The following is a 27,098-nucleotide window of genomic DNA, read 5'->3' as shown; positions in this document are numbered from 1 at the left end:
ACAGAGTGGTAGCCCGTAAGGGCCTAACCGTTAACACGGTGGACCAGTCCACTATGTAGCACCTCGGTGCGTTCCTACCGGGGCCGACCGGATAGCCGATAGGATTTATCAAAAAAAATAATAATAATAAAAATATAATCGATTGTGAATAATTATTAGATTAGCGTAATGGACATGAATTATTCTAGATTATCGTGGTTTTTTTTCCTTTCTTGTTAAAAATCTAGATTTATCGTGTTTTCTCAAATTCAATATGATCGCGTACGTTTCAAAAGTTACTCTTCCAGCAGATTTTGGCTAAATTTAGGTAAACTAGTCTATCCTATAGTTAATCTTCTTAAATTTTTTTTCATTTTATAGAGTCTAGACTACACTAGAGACCAGCATGATGACAATGTTTATATGTAGACTGTAGTGAATATAAGCATTTTCGTTGAGGTAAAATCTCTTTTTTTTTTGAAGATTCATGCATATTCACTATGTGTAGAAAGGTCTTTGATATGCTTTTTTATAAATAAGTACTTAATCAATTGTATGTATATATGCCATATAAAAAGAGTGGATCGAGAAGTGGTGGGCACAAAAGAAAAGATGGAGGCTTTTGAGCTCAATAATTCAAACTTAACTTGCAGGGCAATTCATAGTGGAGGAAAACATTAAGAAAATGAAAAATGAAGATTAAATAGAAAAATAAAAGATAAAAGAGATGTATTTAAATAGTGTTTTCATTTTCTTTAAAAGATCATCAGCTAATAATATTGCTAGTGGTCTTGGAAAAGCTTGATGGGCTTCAACTAATGGGCCTTTGATTAGTACGGACCAAATCTTCAGTCGGTCGTCTGTGGGAGATCTTCTCTCTCTCTCTCTCCAAAAGTTCAAATCTTTTCTTACTGTACTTTCTTCAAGTTTTAGTACTTTATTCTCTACACTAATCGTGCCCGTAGAAAGATTGGAGAAGACCCATTGTGAAATTCGAGCGAAGATATTCAGTGACTCATCACCAGGAGAAGAAAGGAGACGCCTTTAGAGGGTTTTTATGAGGAACCCAACGGAGGAGTCGGGTCGGGCCATCCAATTGGTTTACGTTGATGAAAATGGGAAGTTGAAGACGGACCCGGAAGCAATCGGCGCTCTTCAGAAGCTTAAGGGTCCTGTCGCTGTTGTCTCTCTCTTTGGTAAAGCTCTCCATGGCAAGAGCTTCATCTGGAATCAGGTTTTATTCCTGGCTTTGCTTTGGACTTTGATTGAGGGTTTAGGGTTTTAGTATTGCTTTCGTTTGTGGTATCTTTGATTCGTGCTCTTGATGGATAAAAGACAATGCTTTTGGTTGTGATGATAATTCTGATGATCTAAGGGTGTTTGGTTCTTAATTGTGGAAATCGTTTGGCTTATTTCTGCAAAATTTCTGTTTTCTGGGATCAATTTTTGCATGTGCTTCTCTCTGATGCATTGTCTTGTAGTGATTGCAATTTGAAGCTCAAAGTGTCTGATTTTTGAATGTTGATCTATAGCTTCTTAGCAGGAGCATTGGATTTGAAGTTCAAACTGTTCACAGGCCATGCAACGGAGATATATGGATGTGGATTGAGCCAGTGAAGAGGATTTCAGAAGATGGCACTGAATATAGTTTAGTGTTACTCGATGTCGAATGGGAAGACTCAAAGGGTATACCGGTTAGTAGTATTGTTTTATCTATTCAAAGGTTCTGGTCTTTTCAAAGTTTTAAAGGTTCTATAGGGATAAGCTGTCTCATCAAGTGTTAATTGATTTGATATGTTAGGCTACACGAAATAGCCAGATATTCTCCTTGGCTATCCTCCTATCAAGCGTGTTTATCTATGGTCCGGTAAATTACCTATGACTGAGTTTTCTTTCTGAAGAAATTTTTCTAAACACACTTTTAGTGCTTTGAATAATGAAAATTTCTGCTTCATGTTTCAGACACTTGGTGTAAATGACATTGCACTTGATCTCTCTCGTCTACTTGAGATTAGGAAGCAAGACCACGTTGGAGAAGCTAAGGACAATACATTTTTCGGGCTTGGGCAGTTCTCTCCCATGTTTGTTCAACTTATGAGGGTGATTACATTCTTAAGGATTTAGAATCAGCTAGTCTCTGATGTTTGTGAATGATTTTTAACTTCTTTATTATCAGGGCATTAACTCAGAAACAGTGGAAGGTGGAGAAGATGTAACTCAGAATAGCAAAGTGGGTTAATCCTTCTTGTCTTTCTTAAATATTCTTTTGGATACGAGAAATCGTTTATTATTGTTATTATTTTATTTCCCTAATCAAGCCTTAGTGTAAGTTTTTTTTTTTTTCATTTCCCTTGTCCGGTAAAACTTCTGGTTTCTTTTTGTGAATAGCTCGAAACGTTAAGACCTCAGATTCTCTACGGTATAGATGCCCTCATGAAGTTTGTCTCTGAGAGAGTAAGGCCTAAGCTAAGAGGTGGTACCATCATCACAGGGCCACCACTTGCTGGTTTCACAAAGGCGTTTTCTGAAAATGTTAATAACAACATCGTGCCTAAAATATCTTCTTTATGGCAGGTAATTAATAAGTCAATTCTGGTATTTCACTGTTCTCATCATATTATTCTGCATATTCTTATGCATCACTCATCTGTATTTGCAGACTGTAGAGGAATTAGAAGGTCGCAGGTCCCTTGATATAGCAACTGATGTATACATGTCGTCTTTGGAGCGTTCAGAGACTCCTGATGAAGTAAGTTTAAATTCGTGTAGCATTCAACAATCACTTAGACACACTAGTAAACTCAACTATTCACATGATCATCTGCAGTCGATGCTGATAGAAGCACACAATAAGGCAGTTGTTGAAGCTTTGACCGCATTTTGTGAATCTTCCATTGGAAACGTCGAAGTAAAACAGAAACACGAAAGAGAGCTTTGGAGTTTCTTTGCAAAGGCGTTGGAGGTTATCTTTCTATCTCTCGCTCTCCCTGTCCCCCTTTATTTATCTCTTTATACTTTTTTGCCAATATGCCAGTTTGCTAAATAGTGTTTTTTGTTTTCAGGATCACAAGCGAGTGGCAAATTTGGAGGCGTATTCGAGATGTTGCAATGCCATAGAAGATATGGGCAAGAAATTATGGGCATTGCCTTGTTCTCATGATGCTAATATAGGCAATATGATCAAGGTGCTCTTTTTATTCTGTCTTAAAACTGACTTTTCCATCACAATATAGTAGACATAGTAAAGCCTCACGCAGAGCAACTCTTAGCCATTGGAGCAAGTCTTGCTTTCATTATAAACATTGTTGTAAGCTGTATGAAACAGGCCCTTGATACCGCAGTTGGGGAGTATGAAATATCCATCAACGGTCCTATGAAGTGGCAGAAACTATCTTCCTTTTTGAGAAAGAGGTTCTCTCATTATGCCTATATACTTTCACCAATTAAAGATTAATCTTTTATGTTTATATGTTTGTTCTTCATGGAAAGATTAACCTCTCTCAGTTACTAATTGTCAGTATACAGGACATTCTCGTCCATCGCAGAGGGAATCAAATGGACGAACTTCTGTCTGAGAACTCCAAACTCAAGCTACAGCAACATTCCATGGAAAGCACGATGAATTTGCTCAAGAAACAGCTTGAAGGTGGAGAGAAAATGAACAAGGAATATCAGAAGCGTTACGAGAGTGCCATTGATGATATAAGTAAGCTCTCAGATCAGTTCAAAAACCGTATTCATGACTTGGAAAGTAAGTGTAAGTCAATTCACGATGAACACTCGAACCTCATGGAGGTGCTGGGATCCACAAGACTTGAGGCTTCTGAGTGGAAACGTAAGTATGAGGGGACTTTGGATGAGAATGGCGTGGGCAACAATCGGATAGGGGTAGATGCGTCGATCACTAGGTGCAGTAATAAGTTAATTGATTGGAAAATAAAATACGAGAATACTGTTAGTGAGCAAAAAGCTATTTCAGAGAAGATAGCGGCAATGGAGGAGAGGTTAAAGCAAGCTTCATCCACAGAAGATGGCATGAGAGCTGAGTACTCCCGTATTTTGGATGAAAAGGTTAGGCTTTCTTGAATTAAAAGAAACTTATCATATGATAAATCTGTAATCGAGCACAATAACTTAACCATTTGGCTGACTTAACAGTAAACTGATCAAGTTGTGACTCTGGTTCTTGGTTACTGATAGGAGAAGGTAATCACTGAGAAAGCTGCAAAGCTTGCGACTTTGGAGCAGCAATTGGGCTCTACGCGTTCAGAATTAAAGGTGAACTTCTCTGAAACATTTGAGTCCCTATTCTTAATCTCTTAAGATTCTTGTTTATTTACTGTATTAATCTTCGTGAAAAGACCTTAACGAGCTAATAAAAAGCAATTCGATTACTCTGCGTGCTGTAACATTTGAGTCCCTATTCTTATTCTCTTAAGATTCTTGTTTCTTTAATTGTATTAATCTTCGTGAAAAGACCTTAACGAGCTCATAAAAAGCAAATTGATTACTCTACGTGCTGTAACATGTTTTTTTTTTTTTTTTCCCTCCCGTGCTGTAACATGTTTTTGATTGTTGCTTTGTTGCAGAAAACTGTGTTGAAGGTGGACAAATGTTCTTCAGAAGCAAAAGACTTAAGACTTCAAATCTCGGCTCTGAATGAGAAATATGAATCTGTAAAATCCGCATCTGAGTTGCTTGAAACTGAGACACAGACGTTAAAGCGAGAGAAAGATGAATTGGACAAGAAGTGTCATTCACATTTGGAGGAACTTGAAAAACTCGTTTTGAGACTGAAGAATGTGGAAAGTGAGGCTTTAGAAGCTAAGAAACTTGTGGATTCTTTGAAAATGGTAGCTGAAGCAGCCCGTGACAACGAGAACAAACTTCAGACATCACTGGTGGAGAAATGCATTGAAATTGATCGAGCTAAGAGCCGTATTGAGGAGCTTGAAAAAATTTGCACGCTCAATAGTGGGGAAGGTGAAGATTCAGCATCTAAGAAACTTGTGGATTCGATGAAAATGGAAGCGGAAGTATCCCAGAAAAACGAGAACAAACTCCAGACGCTGTTGGAGGATAAATGCATTGAAATCGACCTAGCTAAGAGCCGAATTGAAGAACTTGAAAGAGACTGCTTGAAGCTAAAAGATGTGGAAAGTGAGGCTGCAATTGTCAAAGGACTAGTGAGTTCGATGAAAATGGAAGTGGAAAGCGCACGGAGCAACGAAAAGAAACTCAAGATGTCGTTGCAGGAAAGGAGCATCGAAATTGACAGAGCGAAGGGACAAATCAAAGATCTGGAGAGGCAAAGGGTGGAACTTTCTGAAACTCTGGAGACCAGAGCGAAACAAAACGAAGAAGCGGTTACTAATTGGCAGAGAATCATCAACTCCGAGAAGGCAAAAAACATGCGAGTGAATTTGATGGAGAAAGAAGACTCTTTTATGGTTTCGGATGAAGCAACACCGATGCAGCGTGTAAAGCGTTTGAAGGTAGAAGCAGCAGTGACCTGTTCGGGTTCAGATTTTGCTCAAGAGACCGAAGAAGATACAGTTTCACAAGAGAGCAGGAAAGTTAGGACAATGACCCCGAGAAGATGCACGAGCACAGAAGCTGGAACGTCTTCTTCCACGGGCACGGGGCATTTGAAATACACAATGAAGAAGCTGAGAAGTGAGATACTAGAACATGGGTTTGGGGCTGAGTTGGTTGGGTTAAAGAATCCAAGAAAGAGAGATTTGGTTCAGCTCTATGAACGCACAGTTTTGCGAAAGTAAAGTTGTACTAGTAACGTGAAAAGAAGGTCAAGTTTCTTGTTCTTAGGAACTTTTTGTGGATTTTGATGCCTCGAAATGAAAAAATGGTATTGCAGAAAATAAAAGCGTCTTTTTTTAGCCTTAAGGTTTTTAATGTCAAATCTGTGTTTGTTGGCATTGATACGGAGGCGTTTGAGTCCGTTAGAACAAAGTCAACAACTGTTATTTGACGGCGTCATGACGTGTTTAACAGCTAGGCATTTGGAAAATGGGCTGGAGTAGTACATGGGCTTGTTAAACTTTTGGATCATAAGAAAACAATGTGTGGTTGCTGCTCTAAATAATAGTTTTCACTATAATAAAATATTTAAAACGTTTTTTTTTTTAATTTAATTTTAAAACTGAATACCTGATTTGTCCTTGGTTAAAAAGTGACTTTGTAGAAATGTAGACTATATAATTCAAAATTTTATTCGTGTGAAAAATTGTAAAAACCATATATTGCTATAGAATGATGTATTGCATAGGGTGTACAGAGTAAAGTATCAAATATGTTTCTCCGACAAGGCGACAAGCCTAAATAGAGATACTAATAAAATAATTCCCGACGATCACGGGACAAAAGCTGAGATAGCTTCAGTTCCACACTAAGCAATCGTCGAGAGAACCATCATGACTCGTCCCATTGGACCCACCTATTCTTCGTTATTGCTTTCTCTCTTTAATGTTGTCTAAACGAACTATCATTCTATCAATTTCTTTTGTTCTTACCAATATACTATTTAAAATAAAAATAAAAATTTGCACATCTATTTTTATCAAATTATTTACTATTATATCATAAATCTACAATCTACTAAGAGCATGATTATTGGTAGTATCTTAGAAATAAATCTTAGGAATATTGGTAATATATTTAAGTAGTATTTTTGGTTAAGATTTTTGTGTGATTAATGGTAGGTTCTTAACATGTGGTTCTTATAAAAAAAATATTAATATAAAAATAAAATTTATAATTATAGAAAATTTAATAATTGTTGCAAATTAAAAAAATTAAAACATACATAGATACAATTTATAACATAAATAACATAAAGCACAAAAAAAAAAATTCTTATTTTGTTTGATTTTTTAACCAATCACAATGTGACACCTTGCAACATCTTAAGTTAAGAAAAACATCTTAACTTAGATACAAATCTTAACTTTAAGATGTTGGTTTGATTATTTTTAATCAACTTTAATCCTAAGATTTGTCTAAGATACTCAACATTTCAACCAATATTCATGCTCTAATAAAATATAACTTGTGATAGTTATCAAAACTTGTGATAATCATTAAAATGACATTTTAGAGATCTATGTATAGTTATTATATAAATATATATATATCCTTTGACATCATCTAAAGCTTTGCTACCACAAAACATGATCTAATTCTGATCTTCATTTTCAACTAACTCAAGTACCGAACAAAGTCAAAAAGGCATGTGTAAATTATAGTAACTCGTAAATTGTTTTCTTGGGTGCTTCTCTTTTTGACCAAAAATATAGAAATAAAACTAACAAATGCAAAATATTCACCATATGACCCACTTTATTAATTCTTTATAACCTTTTCAAATTTTATTTTAAATCACTCGCCGCGAATGACGAATGTCCCTCCTCAATCTTCGCATGTTTGCTCGGCTCATTTAACTAATTCTTAATTCTATTTATACATAAACTCTCACTTACAATCCAAAATATATCTCAAATCCTATAATCTTTCACACTCTCACAGTATTCTCTCTTCATCGATGGCTTCTTTTGCTCTGAAACCCATTTTTTGTTTCATTGCTGTTTTTTGCTTCATTGTTCACAATGTTGAAGCTAGAGAAGGTAAGCTCTTCTTTAGCAAGTTCACTCACTTAGATCGCCCTAACAACAAAGAGGTGGCTCTAACTCCAGCTCCAGCTCCCGGACTAGCTCAAGCTAAAGGAAGACTCGGAGATGGGTCTTTCGGGCCGGGTTCCGGTATGATCCCTCAAACCAAAGAGTCATGGCCGGTTTCATCTACTACCACAGACGAAGACTTTGAGAAATTGATGGCTACATTTGACCAAGAAAAAAATACTCAGTTACCTGAGGCATTCGAGGAAGAAGAAGAGTCCGAAGATTCGGAAGATCTCAATGAGCAAAAGGATAAGTATAACAACGATAATGGAAACACTTACACTACTAATAACAACTATAATGACAATGGGAGAGGTTACGGTAATGTCGAAGAGAAGCAAGGGATGAGTGACACAAGGTTTATGGAGAACGGTAAGTATTTCTACGACACAAGAGGTAGGAATTCAGAAAACACCCCTGCTAGTCGCGGGTATGAGAATGCTCGAGGAAATGATCATCCCAACGAGTTTGAAACTATGGAGGAATACTACAAGAGCTTGGAGGGTAGTCAAGAAGAGTATGAGCCTTAGAAAGAAATGGTATTTGAGAAAACAAAACACCTTTTGGAGTAATTGTGCAATCTCCATTTACTTGTCTTTTATGAAAAGTGAAACGAAAAAAACACTTTTAAGTTATACAAATCAAAGCTGTGAGTTATATTTAGTATGCTTATGTTCAAAATTTAATGTTTATCTTAAGCTCAATTTATGACCACGATTTTCACCAGTGAGCTTGTGATAAAAACAGAATCAAATCACCAATGATACCAATTAAAGCACTTTTCCGAACTATGCAAGATCAAAATACAGGATCATAATCTCAAAACTAATAAAAACTGAATCTAATCTCACCCCCCTAGAGAGAAATCTGTGAAATTTAAACTAAATAATAACGAAGAGAAGCAGAGACAGACACCGGTTGTAGTCATTAAACAGGTAAAGTGACCAATTCATACTCGATCAGAGAGAGATTGTTGCCTCGATTAACCTCAAACGAAACAGGATCCGTGACTTCAATGCGCCCCCATCTGTCAACAACCATTCTCATCGTGTCCTTGAACAAGTCGATCTTCGCATTCCTCAGTATAACTGTTGCTCCAGTCTTCATTAGATCAACTGCATTTGCAACCCCAAAAGAATATCATTACTACCATACAAAATTCTCCACAACAAAGAAGGTTTCAAAAGAGGTGAAGAAAGGAATCACATATTGATTAGGAACTTGTATAAATGTCAAACATAAACACACTAATTATCAAAGCTTAGACATATACATGTTCATCAATAATCTTATGAAACCCTAACCAAGAGAACTTATGTATATATAATAGATAGATCCTGACCTTGGTCATTGCGAGCGGTGAAAAGAATGCATCCAGTATCGTCACCGATTAGACACTCAGCAATACGAGGAGACCGAATTGACTGAGTCAACGAGCTTCTACGAATGGCTGGTTTGACGGGATTCGATTCAAGGACTTTCACGATCAGAGTATGGCCGCTGGTTCCTGGTTTGAGCTGATTCACCTTTACGAACACTGGTTTCCGTTTCGGCGCAGTCGTCGCTTTAGTATCCGCCGTCATCGACATAGTGTAATTTGAATCCTTCGGGTTTTTTTCAAAAAACGAAAACTTTGGAGTGAAGAAGAGCCGTTGGTAGATTAGGGTTTTGATTCTTCACAATGGTATTTAAATGACAAAATTAGAAAAAAATCTTACTGGTGATAAAAGCCCAAGGCTAATAACCTTTTATTAAGGCCCAAAGTGAGAACAAATAAATGGCGCAAAAGTGCGAGACGCAATAATGGGACGTTTAGGGCAAAACATAAAATGACGTCACAAAATCTTTTCTCTTTAAGACGGCGGGTCAGTCAATCCACGTGGACATTTCTTTCTACATTTTCTCACTTTGTCCTTTTGTGGGATTACGTCACCCTCTATAAAACGATACTTTTGTCCTTTATCTATACCCAACAAAAATATGGCCACAAAAAAAAAGAAGGTAACTAAGGCCGTCGCCGTAGGGAAGAGTAAGGAAGTGCGTTACAGGGGTGTAAGGAGGAGACCATGGGGGAGATACGCTGCGGAGATCCGTGATCCGATAAAGAAAAAACGGGTCTGGCTCGGATCTTTTTACACTGGGGTGGAAGCCGCCAGAGCCTACGACTCCGCTGCCAGAGAGTTTCACGGAGCCAAAGCAAAAACCAACTTCCGTCTCCTTGGAGAAGATGGAAACGCTTCGGTGACGCCGGTGAACAACGCCCTTTCTGAAACGGCGCCTGATGGAAATGCCAACTTCCTTCTCGTTGGAGACGATGTGAATGCTTCGGCGATGCTGGTTAACAACTCCCTTTCTGAAACAGCGTGTGATGGAACACTTCCATTGGATTGTCAGAACTTGTTGTCTCCGGGGGTGGCTGAAGCGGTTGCTGGATTTTTCTTAGATCCGTCCGATGCTACTGCGTTGAAAGAGGAGCTTGATCGAGTTTGTCCAGACCAGTTTGCGTCCATTGATATGGGGTTGAGTATTGGTCCTCAAACTGCCGTGGAAGAGCCTGAGACTTCCTCCGCCGTGGATTGTGAGCTGCGAAAGGAACCGGATCTGGACCTTAACTTAGATCCCTAAAGATTAATCTGATATTGTTTTGTTGTCCTTGAATAAGTTTGTTCTGCATGTCCTTTATCTTTTGGCTCTTCTTGTTGTCTGTTCTTCTATTGGTTGATTTTGCTTCTAGAGTTAAAATGCTGAAGTACAACCATGAGAATTAAACCTAATATTTTATTATAAGAGAAATAAACTATCAGATTAAATCTTTTTTTTTATGTATTAAAAATGATAATCCAACTATTTATCCTATCATAATCTAACCATTGGATTTCGTGCTGACGGGGAATGAAGAAGTATTGGTGTCAGGTGGGTGGCACGTGTGCTTTTCGCCGTCCACAGTGACACGTGGCACAACAAGACTTATCTCACTTTCTGCCTTTTTTTACACACGCGCTATCTCGTATTCTCACCAGCCCGAGCCTTGATATAGAGCAAAGGTAAACAATAGATGAAAGAAGAACATTTGTGAAAATGAGAAGATATCTAAGACCATGTACACCAGAGTAACAAACCGATCAAAAATCAAGATTTCTCTTCATAATCAGAAACATTTAACATCGCTAACAACACATGTCATGAAAATATGTATATGTGTGTGTGTGTTTCATCTCTATGTAATCTTTGTTTATAGCAATGACTAGAATCCACAAAAAAAGGAATATACATGTTTGTAGATCCCATGTCCATGCATGTATGTATCTCATATAATATATAGTGTAATGGACACGTCTCCATGTGTACATCTGTCGATCACATTACACATGCCTCATATGAACTAATTGCTTTCGTGTGGTGTCCAAAGAAGAACAATTGGAGAACTTGTCACACCTTTCTAATTAGTTTTTATATACAACAAGGATGTGACATATAACTTTTTACGGAAACGTTAAACAAATATATCCTTGTCTACCAGCACAACCAAACATAACACGTTTCAGGGTGAGGGAGATGAATAATTCGGAAATTATGCATATGTATCTACATTCACAATTCATAAACATAACACGTTAGTTTGAAGATATATATGAGATGAAACATCTTCAAGACATGCATATCCTATATCCATCATCATTTATAAAACTTAAATAGCGTAAACCGATGAGAAAACGCCATATGAGCAATTCAATGATATTTCTATACGTTTAAAAGCCTAACACAAATTAACTATTAACAAAAAACCATCCATTAATACATATTACAAATGAATGGTGAAATTGCAGTGTCCGAATTCATCCATTAAAGATTTAACAAAGAAAGTATACATGAAAGGGAAAAATATTTATAGAATTGGTGAAACATTGCACAATCCGAGTCCACAAGATATTACAAGTTCAACATATTATTTGGTAAAAATCCCATCAGACAGAGAAAATTCTAAAAAATAAACGACAATACACAAGACACTTCTGAATTAGCTTCCGTGGAAATTCGTAAAAAAAAAAAAATCTTCAAAACAAATTTGAACAACAATCTCTCCATGCATTGACCAAACCGTTACGAACCGATTATTCTCCCATGATTCATGAATGTGATTAAAACTCCTCCCCCGAAATTTACATTCTCAAAGTCAGATCTCCCTCCCGTCTTCTCTCCACCGTCAATCCATCAAGTCAGGAGATCATTGACCCATCCAAGATCAGGGTCACCACAAGAACCATCCTCAATGCTAGTCTTCTCCCTAACCGCTGCCATCGCCGTGAAATCGTTCATCTGTCTTCGGCGAGGAGTGAAATCATCGCTAAAGAAGTTCGCCTGAGGTGAGTTAGTTAGGTAGCTTGGAGTGGAAGGCGAAAGAGCAAATTGCAAAGGACTACTTGGTTGTAAGTTTTGGAGATGGAGACGCTGATTGCTCAAACCGCAGGACGAGGCAAACGCGGCAGCTGCAGCGGAAACCGGAGTTGTAACCGGTGACGAAGAACTCGCCTGCAGCGCTTCCGCTAAGCTCATGGAATCCAACGAATTCACCAGCTCGCTCAAAACGTCTTTATAGTTAACTGAACCAGCGGCTGCAGCGGCAGAAACGGCAGATGCGGCGCGGTTCCTCAACCGTGAAAAAGCAGCGGCTTTATGAGCCGGAGACACAGGTGGAGACAGAGACGGAGATCGAGAAAGATGAGACAAATTACCCAAAAGAGTGCTCGTGGGAGAGCTGCTACAAAACAAACAACACGGATTCTTCGCGGCAGGAGACGGCGACGCTGAGCCGCCGGAAACGTTTTCCGGAGGAAGAACCCTAAGCTGACGTGGCGAATGAGCAAAGAAACAGACTTTCCTTTTACAGTGCTTACCATCTTTACAAGCTTCAGTACGGTAACGAATAGGATGGAGCCAACACTCAAAGACTCCATGAGCAAACTCACAATCATCTCCACGGCTACAATCACCACCACGACGAAACTCGGGACAAACCTCACCGGAGTATTGAAAGCGACGAGGATCACGACGGCGAGCTTTTTCACCGGGATGAGCAAAAGGACAATCAGTCCAATCGTGGCTTCGGCTACGAGTGCAACGACGGATCTTGAATTCGAACATCCGGAAATGATCACTTGCGTAAGGATCATCAGAGTCGGAGTCATAACAGTACTCTTTAATCTCCTTGTTGTTGTCTTCGTTGTTGAAGTTGTCTTCTTCATGTTCAGATGTGATCTTGTTGCTTTTGTTCCAGTTATGTTTACGCGGCGAACGAGGGGAAGAAGAATCCGAAGGAAAACTCTTGGAAGATAAAAGAAGCCTTCTCGGAGGAATCTCCACCGTTGGTTTCCTCATATGATGTTCCGTACAAACGACATCCATGATAATATATAACTTGTTTTTTTGCTTGTATGTGTTTTGGTTTTGAGAGATGTGTGTGAGATGAAAGATGGGATATATAATGTGGTTTATATATATATATGAGATTGAGTATACAGACATGAGAATAAGTTAAAACGTATATTTAAATATTGTTAGTTTTGGATTATTATCATTAAATATGAATTTTGATGAGATGTAATAAGAAGACAAGAGATTAAAAAAGTGGAAGGGGTCGTGTGAAGGGTATGGGGGAAAGGGTTCGTGGCGAGAGAAGAGAAGAGTTTTAGAAAGGTTTCATGCAAAGAAGCAGGAGCTGCCTTTCTCTCCTTGCTTCAGACCTAACACATGTGCCTATGTTTTCATCAGCATCATCTTCTGTTTCTCTCTCCCTTATCAATTATCCATATTAATTTGTTTTTTTTGTTAGAATAATTGAAAGTATAAGGAGGAAAACAACTAACTTTATTACAAATTAATGATGAAATATGAATTTGTCCTGTAGCTTGTTACCAAGTGCTTTGTGAATTTGATACCAAAAATAATTTATGAACAATTTATGTTACTGTTTGATAAGTTGTAGTTTGTCAAAGCGATCAGCATTTGAAGTATTCTTTTTCTTTACTTCATATTATTATTTTAAGCAGTTTTACTTTTTTTTTCGTATATTAATTTGTATTTTTGGATCTTAAAATAGTGTTCATTTTTTTCTTTTATTAAATTTGATCTCTTAAAAGAATATATTTTAACAAAGTAACTAATAAAAATCTTTAAATTTTACTCTTGAATACGTAACTGCCATTAAATAACGTATTACATAACCGAATAAGTATGATAGAAAATCGATCAATATATCAACTAAATGAAAACAATTAGTTGGTTAAGAAAACAATTAACTGGTAGCAACATTAAATTTGGTTCATCCCCTCAGATTATAGGTTCAATCACGTTTCAAGATCATAAAAGCAACGAGAAAATAATACAGCGAAACTCAAATATAATATTCCTAGCTTGTCTTTTTTAAGAACATAGCTCCACGACTTCGAAAAGTTTATATATAAAGAAAATCCTTCTTCAAAATTTAAGAAGAAAGTATTAATTTTAACTTTAAAAAAGAAATATTCATGAATTGAATTAAAAAAACTCACACAGACCTAAAATTAACTACTTTGATTTATAAAAGAGCTCGTTTAATTAATTTCTATGAAACAATAATACAATCGCATAATTAGTCTGAATAAATTTTAGATACAACTTATGGAATAGATCTTTGTATACAACGAATCTAAGAAGACTTTACAACACAGAAAGGATATGCACGAGATTAAATACAAAAGAAGTATAAAAAAATACGTTTTTTCTATTTTGTACGCCATTTATCAGCGGAAAACATGATTTAATATAACTACTTTGATATTTTCAGTCTATATATGTAAGAAAACGGGTGCATGTGTATGTACAAGTGTCACGTTTTCCATTGGTTGCGTGGCTCTGATGGAAGCAAATACATTTTTGGTTTCTACCTTCACAAGTCTTCAACTCCATAAATTAATTATTTAAATACCAAATTTCCAACATTTATGTCAAATTAAAAAAGTTAAAACCAAGTCCGAAAATGTGTTTTCATTTGGAATTGGATAGAATCACGACAAAAACAAATATACAAATGAAAGCGGTAATTACATTTAAAGTATAATCGACAAATTAACTAATATTGTTTCGACGGCAGAGAGAACATTGTTTTTGTTACATTCAAACATTAATTTCCGGAACAAGTTCAATGTTTTTGGACCGGTATTTCATGTTGGTATCTAATGTGGAGGTATCGTCTATGTCCGTACGTAAGTCATTGTTCCACACACCAAAGCTCCTCGAGAGTGTTTTCAGAAAATGTAATTGCAAAATTGGTATTTCACATATGGACAGTCTCTACAGATTTTATTCCAGAAATATATCAACTCATCATTATCATACAAAACTTTTCTTTATATGATTTGATTACTCACTATAGTTTGCAAATTTTTTAAAGCTTTTTAACATATTCATACCAAATTAGATATAAATCTTTCTATAGAAAGAGATCTTACATATTTTATTGATATGGTTAATCATTATATTTTGTAAAAAATAAATAAATTTTAATTTTATGTTTAGTTTCCTTTTAGTTAGATTTTTATATAGTATTTAAAAATGTTTTCATATCCTGAAATTATAAAATCACTTATTCACTGATTAAATATATTTTTCAATCAAACTTTTTAACCTAAAGAACAAAATATTTGATTTGTTGCCCAATTTGGAGGGGCGGAGTTTACTAATTACACATTTTAAAAATATTTTGTATATCTTATATTAAAGGGTAATATATTGTTAATATCTATATTCTAAATTTTTAATTTACACATATAGATGCATATGTAAGTATATCTAGCTATACAATGACATATTATCTGTTTTTATTGAAAACTGTAAAATTTGATGTATTCTTTGCATTTATATATTGATTACAACCTATATTTAGTTCTTTATTTTATTTTATTTTATTTTTCTCTCATTTTTTTCAACTGGTATTTTTTCGCCTTTCCATTTGTAATGAAAAAGATTTTCCTAGTACATATATAAGTACCATGCCATCATCTTTTTTTTTAGTACCATGATCTTTAATTAACAGAAATATTTTTATTAAAGTAATTCTCTAGCTCTCTTCTTTTCACCGTATCTAGTCTTCGACTCTTCGTCACCATTTACGTTGTTGTCACTAAAACTATCATCGGTGAGTATACTCAATCAATCTTTCTTCTTAGTGTTTTATATTTTGTGGATATACATCTCTGTGTGTGTTTTTTTGGTATTCGTCATAGAAACGAAAATACTCTGCAAATCCACATAAATTTATTGATACAACTTTTCTTAGTTGGTATTATATTTAACCATGGATTTAAATATAGGTATAATCACGGTCATTCTTCTAAGCAAATCTCAAGACGAGTTTTGATAACCTAATGCAGTGGCTCACCCTTTAGACTCTCCCACGTTTTTATCTCTTTTTGGCTACGCATGCCTTTCTTTCCTGGTTAATCATATCATTACTGATATTTACGTTTATATATATATAAAACTGCAGAAAAATGTTCTAAAGAAAAAGTTTTGTAAGCCCATGATTTTTTCTTTTGAGACTAGATTTAACTTTTTTTTTTTTTTTTTTTTTTTTTTTTTTTTTTTTTTGCAGATGGATGATACCAACACCGAAAGAAGCTTAGTCAACCGCGGACTTCGATTTATCATCATGTGAGTGTCTATGTTACACTAAAAAACTAGTAGTCAATTAATTTCTTTTAAAAGATATTGTGAATATATATAGAGATTTTAAAGATATCTAGTAATTGGTATAAATTATGTATACTTTTAATTAGATATACCATTATATATATGATATACTCTGCAATTTTGTAGAGAGAATATTACTACTTCTCATTTCTCAACCATAAACTCTCATCACTCTATCATAATATATGGCAGAGTGTTTACGGGAGGAGTCTACTCAATGGTGATGCATTCCCTGATTATCATCGCATACACCTGGATAAATTTTCATATTCTCTATAAATATGGCTTATATGTCGACGTGCTTGGCTATATGATTGGAATCTTCTTGATGTGCCTCTGTGTGTTCGTATTTGAAATCAAGTTCAGACTGTCTAACAAGCCGTTGGAGGCCATGGGATTTCAATATCTCTGCGATTTAGCGGGATTTCTCTTCCTAATCCCCATCATATTAGCGACTCCCATCGATAATATTACGGTTTGGATCTATATATATGTTGGGGTAGTATTTGGGTTTTGGTGTCTCTTTTTATTTCTTCCTTCAATTACAGAACTCTTTCTACGACGTTATGACCCTTTATATCAACCACTACTGGTTTGTGATTGAATTCGTCATAACTTTTTATTTCAGTGTCTTTGTAGTAACTTTTTATTCCTTCCTTCAATTGCACAACTCTTTCTACAACGTTATGACCCTTTATATCCACCAGTACTTTTTATGTTCAATGTCTGTATAGTTTTTATCTCAAATTTTTAATATTAATCAAGGGTTTGTAATATTTGTCAGACTAACAAAAAAACCTTAGAGACAACATGTCAACATATATTGAACTACTAGATACCAACTGCATTACATGATGGCTTTATGAAATTGTGAACTAAATTGGACGTTTTGGTTTTCAAAATACATTAAAACATTTGTAAACAAAGGAACTCACAAGAAAGCAATTAAAACAATAGTAACCCAACCAGATAATGGGAAAAAAGATTAAGTGAGTTCAGGGCCGGTCCTTATGTTCGTGTGGCCTAAAGCTTAAAATTTTTTTGTGACTTCACTCTATTTTCATAATTGAAAATTAAATCTATATAAATTCTTACATATAGCATTGAGTTAGTTTCCATTCTGTTTATGTAAAGAAGTTATTTAAAGTAATATTTTGTAGATATAATAATAAATATTTGCTTTTTATAAATATTTTATATTGTAATGAAATAAAGAGTATAGAGTAAACGACACTTAAAGAACTAGTTTTAAAACAGTGAAATTTGTAACAAAGACAAATAATATGAATAAAAACACTAACAAAATATGACATGTAAAATAAGAAAAAACAATTTAAAAACTTATACTCAAAAGTTTAAAAGCCAAAATTATATTTATTAACTAAACTATTGAAACAAAAGTCTTAAAACCAGAATATTGGAAAGCGAGATGTGGGAACACAGAGAATGATTTTCAATTTTGGAAATGTAAAAAGAAAAACTAAAAGTAGCAGGTGAGTAATAGGAGTCGAACCATCATTATTTTGTATCACAAAAAATGATTGAAGACCAATAGACTAAGGTCTCTTTTGGTTGTGTGGCCCTCAAATTCAGATTATAATGTGTGGCCTAAAGCACATGCTTTGCTTGCCTTAGGCAAGGGCCGGGCCTGAGTGAGTTACTAACTATAAACTGAAAATTTCTCACGACAATTGGTTGAATTATTTTGTCAAATATTTTTGTTGCAAGAAATGAACTTATTTTTTTGGTAGGCGAGAGTTTATTGAAAGAAATGAACTTATTACAAACATTCAAATTCGTCTATAATATATCCATCCTCAAACATGCTGGAAGCACCCCCGTCGAGTTCATCTTTGTGGAGGATTGACTTTCCACATTTCTTGTACGATATTGTTTTATGGATTCTTTCTTATAGGTTCTTGTACTTAACTATTGTGGGCTTTGTAAAAAATCAAATGGGCTACACTTGCTCTTTTTAATGCATGTTTTCTGAATATATTTGTTTTTATCGACAAAATTATAATCAGACTTTTGAATTTCTATGTTTTTCTTATTCAAAGTATTTAACCTCTTAAAGATTTTTAAATTACAATTAATATTAAATTGTTTATTATATTGTTCTAATTATTGACGAACAAAAATGCTTTAAGAACTCAATTTGTTTGTCATGTCTTGTTGAATGATATATGTGATGTGCAAAGACTACATGGAATGGTCTAGAGATGTAACAAAAGAAAAAACGAAAGAGATAGGAGACATAAAAAATGCGATGAGAGACGAAACAGACAAAAAGAAAAAGACGAAATTGAATGTGAGCACACTGCCAGAAGTAGAAGTATTAGAACATATTTTCCACAATTCTCTGATTCACGAAATTGTTAGCTATCATTAGATCCAAACACCTGTACCGTTAATCAAATCAAAATTTGACTATTGAGCAACAAACTTATAAAAGTGAAATGTGTAGCCAGCTGTAGTAAGGTTTTAAACATTGTTTTGAGCCAAATTAAATGCCAAGAAAAACTCGCAAAGTTTCCATCGATATAACTTTTGCCAGATTCGGTAGAGCTAGCAGGTGGTTGTAATAAAGTTTTGAAAGAGAGGAAGAAGAAATCTGTAGGGATTTGTTTTGTAGAAGATGCCTCCTTTCAGGCAAAATCGTTTAATTTTGAGCCTAATTGTGTAATGTGACTTTTGGAATAACTAGAATCTGTATTTAGGGTTTTGTATAGTAGCTTGCCAGAAAAGTATTAAGTCCTCATTCTCATCGCTCCTTAAAGTTGCTTACTGGTACGATATGTGTTATTGAGAACCTTCTAAAGAATCTCAAATATATTTTATATTAGCAAACTGTTTTAGAATCTCAATTAGAATTAAACCCTAAAAAAAATAGGTTTCATATATCATTATCTCAATTCTCACAAGAATATATTATTTGAGTCTGAATATTTTAAAATTTCATTAAAATAAAGAAGGAAACTTGTATTCAAATTAAAACTAGAGTAGTAGATCCAAACGACAAGAAGATAATTAAACGTAGCTGAAGTACGTAGTAAAACTAAACTCATAACCAAACTTAATAGAACCAAACTAATAAAGAAACATGAATTTTAGACTAATATTGCCGCTTCCACGTCCTTCTTCTCTTCCCTGCAGTAGCGAAGTATGCACCAGCGTATGCCTAGACAGCCTAGGATGACAGCTACAGCGGATATGAGTGAGCCAATAAAAACCCACGGACCAATAAAGTAGATAACTGCTCCTAGGGCCAAAAACCCAGAGCCTAAGCTAAGCCATTCCAATTTTCTAGCCAAAGTTGGGCTAGATACATAGGAGGCCGCCAGATGAAACGTCCCGTACGCAACCAGCAAGCCACAGAAGGGGTACGCGAGATAATCCGAAGAGGAACTTTATGAAACTTGCTTTGATGATGGAAATAAGTTGATGAGGAGAGAAACCACCATCAGGTTTTTTATCTTCCTTCTTCTGGGCTTCGATGAGGTATTGTATGGGGACGAAGAGGATAACGCTACCGAGGGCCCATCGGAGAAACTCATGAGCTCGAGTTACGAAGTTCAGAACCCTCTCCGTTGGGTCATTGGGTGGGTGCTCAACATCTCGGATAGCTGGGACCGTTGGGTTTGGGATTTTCTTCAAGATGTGCTGGGAGAGCGTTGGGGAAGTGGAGGTCGGAAGTTGATCGTTAGATCCAAGCGAGTTCGCAGACGGCGGCATTTCTTGAATCTCAGGCGCCAACGACGACTTGCGAGTCACGTTCGCCATTAGTGGGTTTCTGTTTAGCGTAAGAGAGAGAATTGAATGATTATAAATTTTGCTTAGGGTGAGAGGAAATGATGACGGCTCTACTATGATAATAGGGATATATATATAGAAAAGCTTGTTTGTTGTCAAAATTTCAAAATAATTAAATATTTAAAATAAGTGCGAGAAAACAAGAAGCGTATGACAAAAATACATCACATATTCCTAACCAACGGTCTAATGACAATCAAACCCTAACCCTTTTTTTCTTCTTTCAATTCTTGTCTACATAATATCACGAAACAGAGAAAATAAATTGTGGTCCATTCTTGATACCACTACCGATCAAGAAAACAAAAATTCTTAAGTATTTACATTTATTTATATTAATTGTATTACATCACCACTAGAAAATTAGCATGTATATATATGTTCTCACCTCTCACCAAATGAATTTAAATACACTGAAATAAAAATTACTGATTCTCCATTAAACTGAGAAAACGAACCAAAATTAATTAAATCCTGCAACAAAAAGCCTAAACCACTTAATTTCACCCAACAATAATAATGCTTGAATAAAGGTTCGCCGCTTATGGTCATTTTCATTATTTTTTTGTTATTTTTTACAGACCAATACATTAAGAGCATCTCCAATAGTAATGTCTGGAGGAATGTCTCAAGATTAAAAAAATAGAAAATAATATAAAAAGTATAAGAGAGTGTAGACACAGTTTCTGGTTTGAGAAACTGTCTCTCTACTTGTTCTTTTATTATTGGCCAATTTTTTTTTTTAATTTATAATTTAAATAAATAACTTATTTATTATAAATTTATTAAAATAGTATTTTTAAGACACTCACCCAGTGTCTGATGGATGGAGATGCTCTAATAATCATGTTTTAAGGTAGCTGTGTGTGTTTTTTAGTTTGTACTCATGACTCACTTAGCTTAGTCGTTTGAAAATTGAAATGACTCATTTCATATAAATATCTGATTTATCTTTTCTATTTCCACACTCATGCATGACTTATCAGTAACCAATTCCAAAAAGCAGAAGTTAACGAGAACAGATCAATAAATACAATTTTGATGAACATGATCATATCTAAAGATGATGTATCAGCTAAATGGGTTAGCGATCTTTTTTCTTATACATATTCCGATATTTAATTTATTTTCTGAAATTTGTATCACGAAGACTGCAATAACTTAAGCTAAATTTATGTTTTCCATCGGAGAATTTGATTGTAATTTTCTCATTTATTTCTTCAAGAAGAACAATAGAGATGGTGGAACATATATAGCGACACCAATCTACCAAGAGATATTTGATTTAGAATACATCTTTATCTTTTCTTATTTATTTTACAAACTAACTAGGCATAACCAAATTGGAGATGTAGTGTTCGATATGAAAATGTGCAACGAAATAATCAATTGAACCTAATTAATGAGGTAACTTCGCCAGTCCCGGTTTTCAAACTACTTTAAGGTAGTGGTTGTGTCTTGTGTGGTTATATTTTGGAATAGCAAAAAAAACAAGAAGAGTAGTTAGACGTTTCCTCTAAATGAACAATGTGGATGAAAGTCCTTTGAATTTTTGGACAACCCGTGAAGACATAGTCAAGTGAAATTACTCGTCTTTCCTAAAAAATATCTGAAGTTAGTCAAATCGATAGTAATTATGGGACTAAATACAGATGTTAGTAAGTTTCCAGATGTATATAGTTTGAATTTGGACCATTTAGACATTCCTATAAAGAACTATAGTTTTTTGTTTTCTTGATAATTTAAACGTGTAAATAAATGTAGTTGTACTCACGGTCAACAAAATTTGTAAATGGTTTCCTCGATTAGATACTATACTAATTATCGGATTTGCTATTATTTATTCACCTTTCATAAAGCAATCAAGATGAGGTCTCGAATCTTCTTACATTATATACTATACTCGTATTCAAATGCAGATGTTGATGATGTAAATCTCTTTCGAGTTTCGAGGGTTTTTATGCTGATGGTTTTATTACAAGTTACAACCATTATGATGATTTTTATAGAATTCTAATGGAATGTAATGGGATTATGTCAAACATAAAAAAAAACGATAGTATAACAATGATAAGGAAAAGACGTAAAAAACAAATTAGGTAGATTGATCCATTATCATTTGGTTCATCAAATATAATTGGGTAATGGATCAATTCAACCCATTTAGTTAATGGACTGGACCAATATGAAACTTTTATTTTCTCTCTAGTAGTAGTAACTAGCAAGTAAGTAACACGTAGGCCATCAAATTCTAATTGGGGAGGAAACGACGTCGTTAGGAACGGGGGAGAGAAAGCATCAAAACGACAAGGTTTAATCTAAGGGGAAAGACATCGAAACGACACAGTTGCAAGGAAATATAGCCGTTAGAGACAAGAGACGGGGATACAGAACGAAAAAAGGAAAAAATAAGGCCGTTAAGAGTAAGTAAGTGAAGAAGCCAATTATTCAAAATATATATGACCGTTAGTGATCTTCCTTCTCCTTCTTCTTTTTTAATTCTGATTACAGACAGATACATTCTCTCTGAGAAAACAAGAAAACAAAATAATAATAAAAAAACCCTAATTCCCCGCTCCTCTCTCTCTCACGCTCTCCTTGTTCTGTGATTTTGGTATGGAAGCAACGGCGGAGGAATCAATTAGTACTCTTGTTACGACGATGGTTGATGAGACGTATGAGTTCTTAGCGCCCCGATGGTTTGATTTCCTTAATGGAGAGACGGAAGATGAGTCTCGCCGAGCAGAGCTCTGGTTTCAATCCGCCTTAAGCTGCGCTCCTTCTCGTTAGTTTCTTTCCAAATCTGAATTGATTTCAATTTCCTTGTGACGAAGCACACGGTTTTATTAGGCTTAATTGATCACGAAATATGAGAAACCCTAATTTCTTTCTTCGGCGTTTGATTTCTTAGATTCTAGGTTTCGGAACGAATTGGGTGTTACTATCGTTTTTCAGATCTCTGGATTTGGGTTTCTGATTTGATCTCAACTTTGGGGATTTCGTTTCGTGAAATTAGGGTTTACTGATTCCTTTTTCTGAGAATCGAAATTAGGAATTGTGTTGATTGTGATCTCTCAATTCAAAAAGTTTCGTCTTTTGTATGTGCAGCTTCGGTTCCTAGAATCAAAGCAAGGAGATCATTCAAGGTAGAGGCCATGTGCAACTTCAATGAAGACGAAGAAGAGATACCGCTCAAGGTTTTTTATTTTATTTTCAATCAACACTTATTTATCATCCATTACAAGATCAATGAAAGATCAATTTTTAATCATTCTGATTATTGCAGGATAATGAGCCATTAGAACCAGTAGCTGCAATTGTTTCTTCACAATCGGAGCCTTCTGAGGCCAAGAAAGAAGAAGTTGCTCCTATTAAAGCCAGCACAATTAAGCCGTCTCGCAACAGTTCCAAGGACGCAGAGGTCAACAACAAGACCGCAGATGCCAGGTTCTTTATCCTTCTTTGGGAGATTGTATCGTTGTTAAGTGAGTCTAGAGGCAATTCTAATGCTATTTCTTCTTGTTCATTCAACAGTAATGCGACGACTGGTCGGATAGAAGACAAGGCGAACATTCCTCCTGCTTGCACACCCAAACCACCAATGCAGTTTTCTCTAGGAGGAAAGTCGGTGGACCCTAAGAAGCAGCAAACTGCTAGAAAGATAGCTAGTCTGCTGAAGAATCCTCCGTCTGCACTTAGGCCTAAAAACCAGTCACAGTTGTCTCAAGCCAAAGGCAGTCATCAGAAAAGTGTGAAAAGGTAGCTCACATTCTTAATAACCATTCTGATACCCCAAATCTGGTTTCACGTTTCTCTTGTAATAGTTTTTTTTTGTGTTGATTGCATCACTGCAGGGAAACGAGTGTTAACAATATAGCTAGCACTACCAATCTGATTCAAGAAAATCAAGCCATAAAAAGGCAAAAGCTAGATGATGGAAAATCAAGACAGGTGAGCCAAATTGTTTCAAAATCAGCATGATTCACTCTATATCTCACTGGATGACTGAAACTTTTTCCTCCTCATCATTGATTTATCTAGATTCTCAATCCAAAACCAACAACTCTGCTCCACAAGACAAGACATGGTCTTGTTAACACTGGTTTCAACGTATGCCCTTCAGTCACTAAGCACATTCCGAAGGAGAACAGAAAGGTGTGTTTTGCTTCACGGTTGCTTGTATTAATTTTCTGTCAGACCCTCTCAACTTTTGTTTTCACTTTTTTAGGTTTATGTCCGTGAGCAAACTGCACCTTTTGTTTCAACTGCTGAATTGATGAAGAAGTTCCAAACAAGCACCCGAGACCTGTCATTGCCTCACGGAAACACTTCTCTTCCACAGGTAATAAACAATTGAAACTCTCTAAATCCATTTCATTTCCTGGGAATCTCTTTGATTAAATTCCAGGATGGTGCTGTTTTCTTTGTCCAGAATCGACCTAAGCTGACACTGACAAGACCAAAGGAACCCGAATTTGTGACATCCCAACGAGCTCGTCCTTTGAATGTTAAGAGCAGTGCAGAACTTGAAGAAGAGATGTTGGCAAAGATTCCCAAGTTTAAAGCTCGACCTGTGAACAAGAAGGTAATGCACCTAGTTTCACCGAGGTATATTTGTACTACAGAAATAGAAAACAAAACCAAACCAATGCGTCGTTCTGTTATTTGATGCAGATCTTGGCAGCTCCAGCTTTGCCTGCACCTCAAAGAAGTACACCACATCTACCAGAATTTCAGGTAAATAAACTCCCACCCACAGGCCACATCAGAGAGTATCATCACATTAGAACTGACTCATAGCTGAATGATACTGTTTTTTTTTTTATTCTACAAGGATCTCATTTCTTACTGTTGCAGGAATTTCATCTTCAAACAATGGCAAGAGCTAACCAGCATGCAGAGACGTCTTCTATAGCTTCAACGGAAGTGTCTAAGCAGGTATGGAGCTTCTTTTCACACCCAGAAAAGTTGTATGTATACATAAAACACTTGATTTCATGCCATCTAATATTCCTCTGTTTTCCACGCAGCATAATGATCGGAGGCCTCACCTTACTGAACCAAAGAGCCCTGTGCTCCAAACAATGCTACGAGCTCGTCCTACTAAAGCAAAAACTACTGCAGAACTTGAGCAAGAGGAACTGGAGAAGGCACCAAAATTCAAAGCAAAACCTTTGAACAAAAAGGTACTACTGAACTGGTGTAGTTTAATACTGTTTATTTAATTTCTCTCTCTCAATCTAACTTGAAATCACATCAAATCACCCAGATATTTGAAAGTAAAGGAGAAATGGGCATCTTTTGCAACACTAAGAAGCACATAACCATACCCCAAGAGTTTCACTTTGCCACAGATGAGAGGATATCACGACCAGATTCTGTCTTAGATATATTCGACAAGGTATATTTCAACTAACAGAACCACTGTATGCAAATATTCTTTAGTTATTTTCCACTGGATGTAGCGATGTCTGACACAACTTTTAATTTTCAGCTCTCACTGAACTCCGAATCTTGCCATGAAAAGCCTCTACCAAGGAACACTGCTCCAAACCCCTTCAATCTTAAGACAGAAGTATGTGTACAACTAACAACCTCTCTAAGATCCAAAACGACTTGCCACCAATCTTTTACTGACCGTTCTTTTAAAACTACTTTGTGGAATCCAGGAACGAGGCGCTGAGAAAGAGAAGAGATTTTATATGGAGCTCATACATAAAAAATTAGGAGATGAAAAGGCAAGAGTTCCAAAGGCAAACCCATATCCTTACACGACGGACTATCCAGTGGTATGCACATCCTAAACTTCTTATTTCCTTCCTTACTTTAGTTTTTTGAGTTGCAAAAGAGAGAGATGGTGTTGATAAATCTTACGTGTTCCAACTCTCAGGTACCACCAAAACCAGAACCTAAGCAATGCACACAACCAGAACCGTTCCAGTTAGAGAGTCTAGTAAGGCACGAAGAGGAAATGCGAAGAGAATTGGAAGAGAGGAGGAGAGTGGAGAGAGAAGAAGCCCAGAAGAGGCTCTTCAAAGCACAACCAGTTATAAAGGAGTAAGTGACCGGCCCTTTGCCCTTTTACTATTATTAGTTTATCTCCCGAAGCTTTATCAAACGTTTTCAAAATGCTCACAATGGCTTTGATCACAGGGACCCAATCCCTGTTCCAGAGAAAGTACGAATGCCCCTCACAGAAATTCAGGAGTTCAATCTTCATGTAGAGCATCGAGCTGTTGAGCGAGCAGATTTTGATCATAAAGTAAGCATTCTTTTCAGTCATTTCAGCAAACAAAAGAATGCTTCAATAACCTCTGAAATTGACGAATATATTCTATATTGCTCAGATTAAAGAGAAGGAGAATCAATACAAAAGATACCGTGAAGAGAGTGAAGCTGCAAAAATGGTATGTAACATTACACACGCTTAACTTGAAAACAACGTACCTCATAAACTTTGCTCAAATATAATACCTGCCAACTTTGTCAGGTGGAGGAAGAGAGAGCTCTGAAGCAAATGAGAAAGACAATGGTTCTTCATGCCAGACCTGTGCCTAACTTCAACAAGCCCTTCTTACCTCAGAAGTCCAACAAGGGGACCACAAAAGCAAAATCACCCAATCTTAGAGTGATTAAAAGAACCGAGAGAAGAACCATGATGGCTCGACCAACTGTCTCTGCAGCTACCAGCGCCTCTGCTGGTCAGATGAGATAATGTTTGCAGTAATTTTTTCTGAAGCAGAAGCAGCCTGAAATGTTCATGAATGCTTGAACCTACACTTCCTTTGTAAATTGATTCAGTACTGAATTTTCCTGTGTAACCTGTTCTTACTAATATAGTAGCAGCACATTGTCTTATGTATCCTGATTCAAGTTTATTAAACT

General features: G+C 35.9%; 6 protein-coding genes across 6 annotated transcripts; 4 read left to right on the top strand and 2 right to left on the bottom strand.

Annotated features, from left to right (window-relative positions):
- Window positions 1-706: 706 nt before the first annotated feature.
- LOC110225024 (myosin-15) lies at window positions 707-5,876 on the top strand. The gene is made up of 13 exons (XM_021013529.1): window positions 707-1,213; window positions 1,512-1,673; window positions 1,781-1,846; window positions 1,942-2,079; window positions 2,156-2,209; window positions 2,368-2,553; window positions 2,639-2,728; window positions 2,807-2,941; window positions 3,042-3,164; window positions 3,305-3,390; window positions 3,498-4,050; window positions 4,180-4,257; window positions 4,569-5,876. Exons 1-13 carry the CDS (start codon window positions 1,037-1,039, stop codon window positions 5,757-5,759), a joined length of 3,039 nt encoding a protein of 1,012 aa, XP_020869188.1. The 5' UTR covers window positions 707-1,036; the 3' UTR covers window positions 5,760-5,876.
- A 1,345-nt stretch (window positions 5,877-7,221) lies between these two features.
- On the top strand, window positions 7,222-8,371 carry LOC9325542 (protein E6). The gene has a single exon (XM_002892135.2). The coding sequence runs from the start codon at window positions 7,538-7,540 to the stop codon at window positions 8,201-8,203; it is 666 nt and encodes a 221-aa protein (XP_002892181.1). The 5' UTR covers window positions 7,222-7,537; the 3' UTR covers window positions 8,204-8,371.
- Window positions 8,372-8,408: 37 nt separating this feature from the next.
- Window positions 8,409-9,358, bottom strand: LOC9328243 (uncharacterized protein At4g28440). Its single transcript, XM_002889431.2, has 2 exons — window positions 9,016-9,358; window positions 8,409-8,788 (listed from the first exon to the last, which is right to left on the bottom strand). Exons 1-2 carry the CDS (start codon window positions 9,260-9,262, stop codon window positions 8,601-8,603), a joined length of 435 nt encoding a protein of 144 aa, XP_002889477.1. The 5' UTR covers window positions 9,263-9,358; the 3' UTR covers window positions 8,409-8,600.
- Window positions 9,359-9,441: 83 nt separating this feature from the next.
- On the top strand, window positions 9,442-10,415 carry LOC9325541 (ethylene-responsive transcription factor 10). Its single transcript, XM_002892134.2, has 2 exons — window positions 9,442-10,340; window positions 10,376-10,415. Exon 1 carries the CDS (start codon window positions 9,654-9,656, stop codon window positions 10,296-10,298), a length of 645 nt encoding a protein of 214 aa, XP_002892180.1. The 5' UTR covers window positions 9,442-9,653; the 3' UTR covers window positions 10,299-10,340; window positions 10,376-10,415.
- Window positions 10,416-11,539: 1,124 nt separating this feature from the next.
- LOC9325540 (zinc finger CCCH domain-containing protein 2) lies at window positions 11,540-13,460 on the bottom strand. The gene has a single exon (XM_021013726.1). It carries the CDS (start codon window positions 13,194-13,196, stop codon window positions 11,886-11,888), a length of 1,311 nt encoding a protein of 436 aa, XP_020869385.1. The 5' UTR covers window positions 13,197-13,460; the 3' UTR covers window positions 11,540-11,885.
- A 9,232-nt stretch (window positions 13,461-22,692) lies between these two features.
- LOC9325539 (protein TPX2) lies at window positions 22,693-27,087 on the top strand. Its single transcript, XM_002892133.2, has 18 exons — window positions 22,693-22,998; window positions 23,322-23,410; window positions 23,500-23,660; window positions 23,748-23,972; window positions 24,068-24,164; window positions 24,255-24,368; window positions 24,442-24,555; window positions 24,646-24,798; window positions 24,888-24,950; window positions 25,071-25,151; window positions 25,244-25,399; window positions 25,483-25,614; window positions 25,708-25,788; window positions 25,883-26,002; window positions 26,104-26,270; window positions 26,367-26,475; window positions 26,561-26,620; window positions 26,704-27,087. Exons 1-18 carry the CDS (start codon window positions 22,830-22,832, stop codon window positions 26,926-26,928), a joined length of 2,316 nt encoding a protein of 771 aa, XP_002892179.1. The 5' UTR covers window positions 22,693-22,829; the 3' UTR covers window positions 26,929-27,087.
- The last annotated feature ends 11 nt before the right edge of the window (window positions 27,088-27,098 follow it).

Source organism: Arabidopsis lyrata (assembly GCF_000004255.2).
Source record: "Arabidopsis lyrata subsp. lyrata unplaced genomic scaffold ARALYscaffold_1, whole genome shotgun sequence".
NCBI classification, from domain to species: domain Eukaryota; kingdom Viridiplantae; phylum Streptophyta; class Magnoliopsida; order Brassicales; family Brassicaceae; genus Arabidopsis; species Arabidopsis lyrata.
The sequence above is the reverse complement of the archived record's forward strand: the minus strand, read 5'-3'. Positions and strand labels throughout refer to the sequence as shown.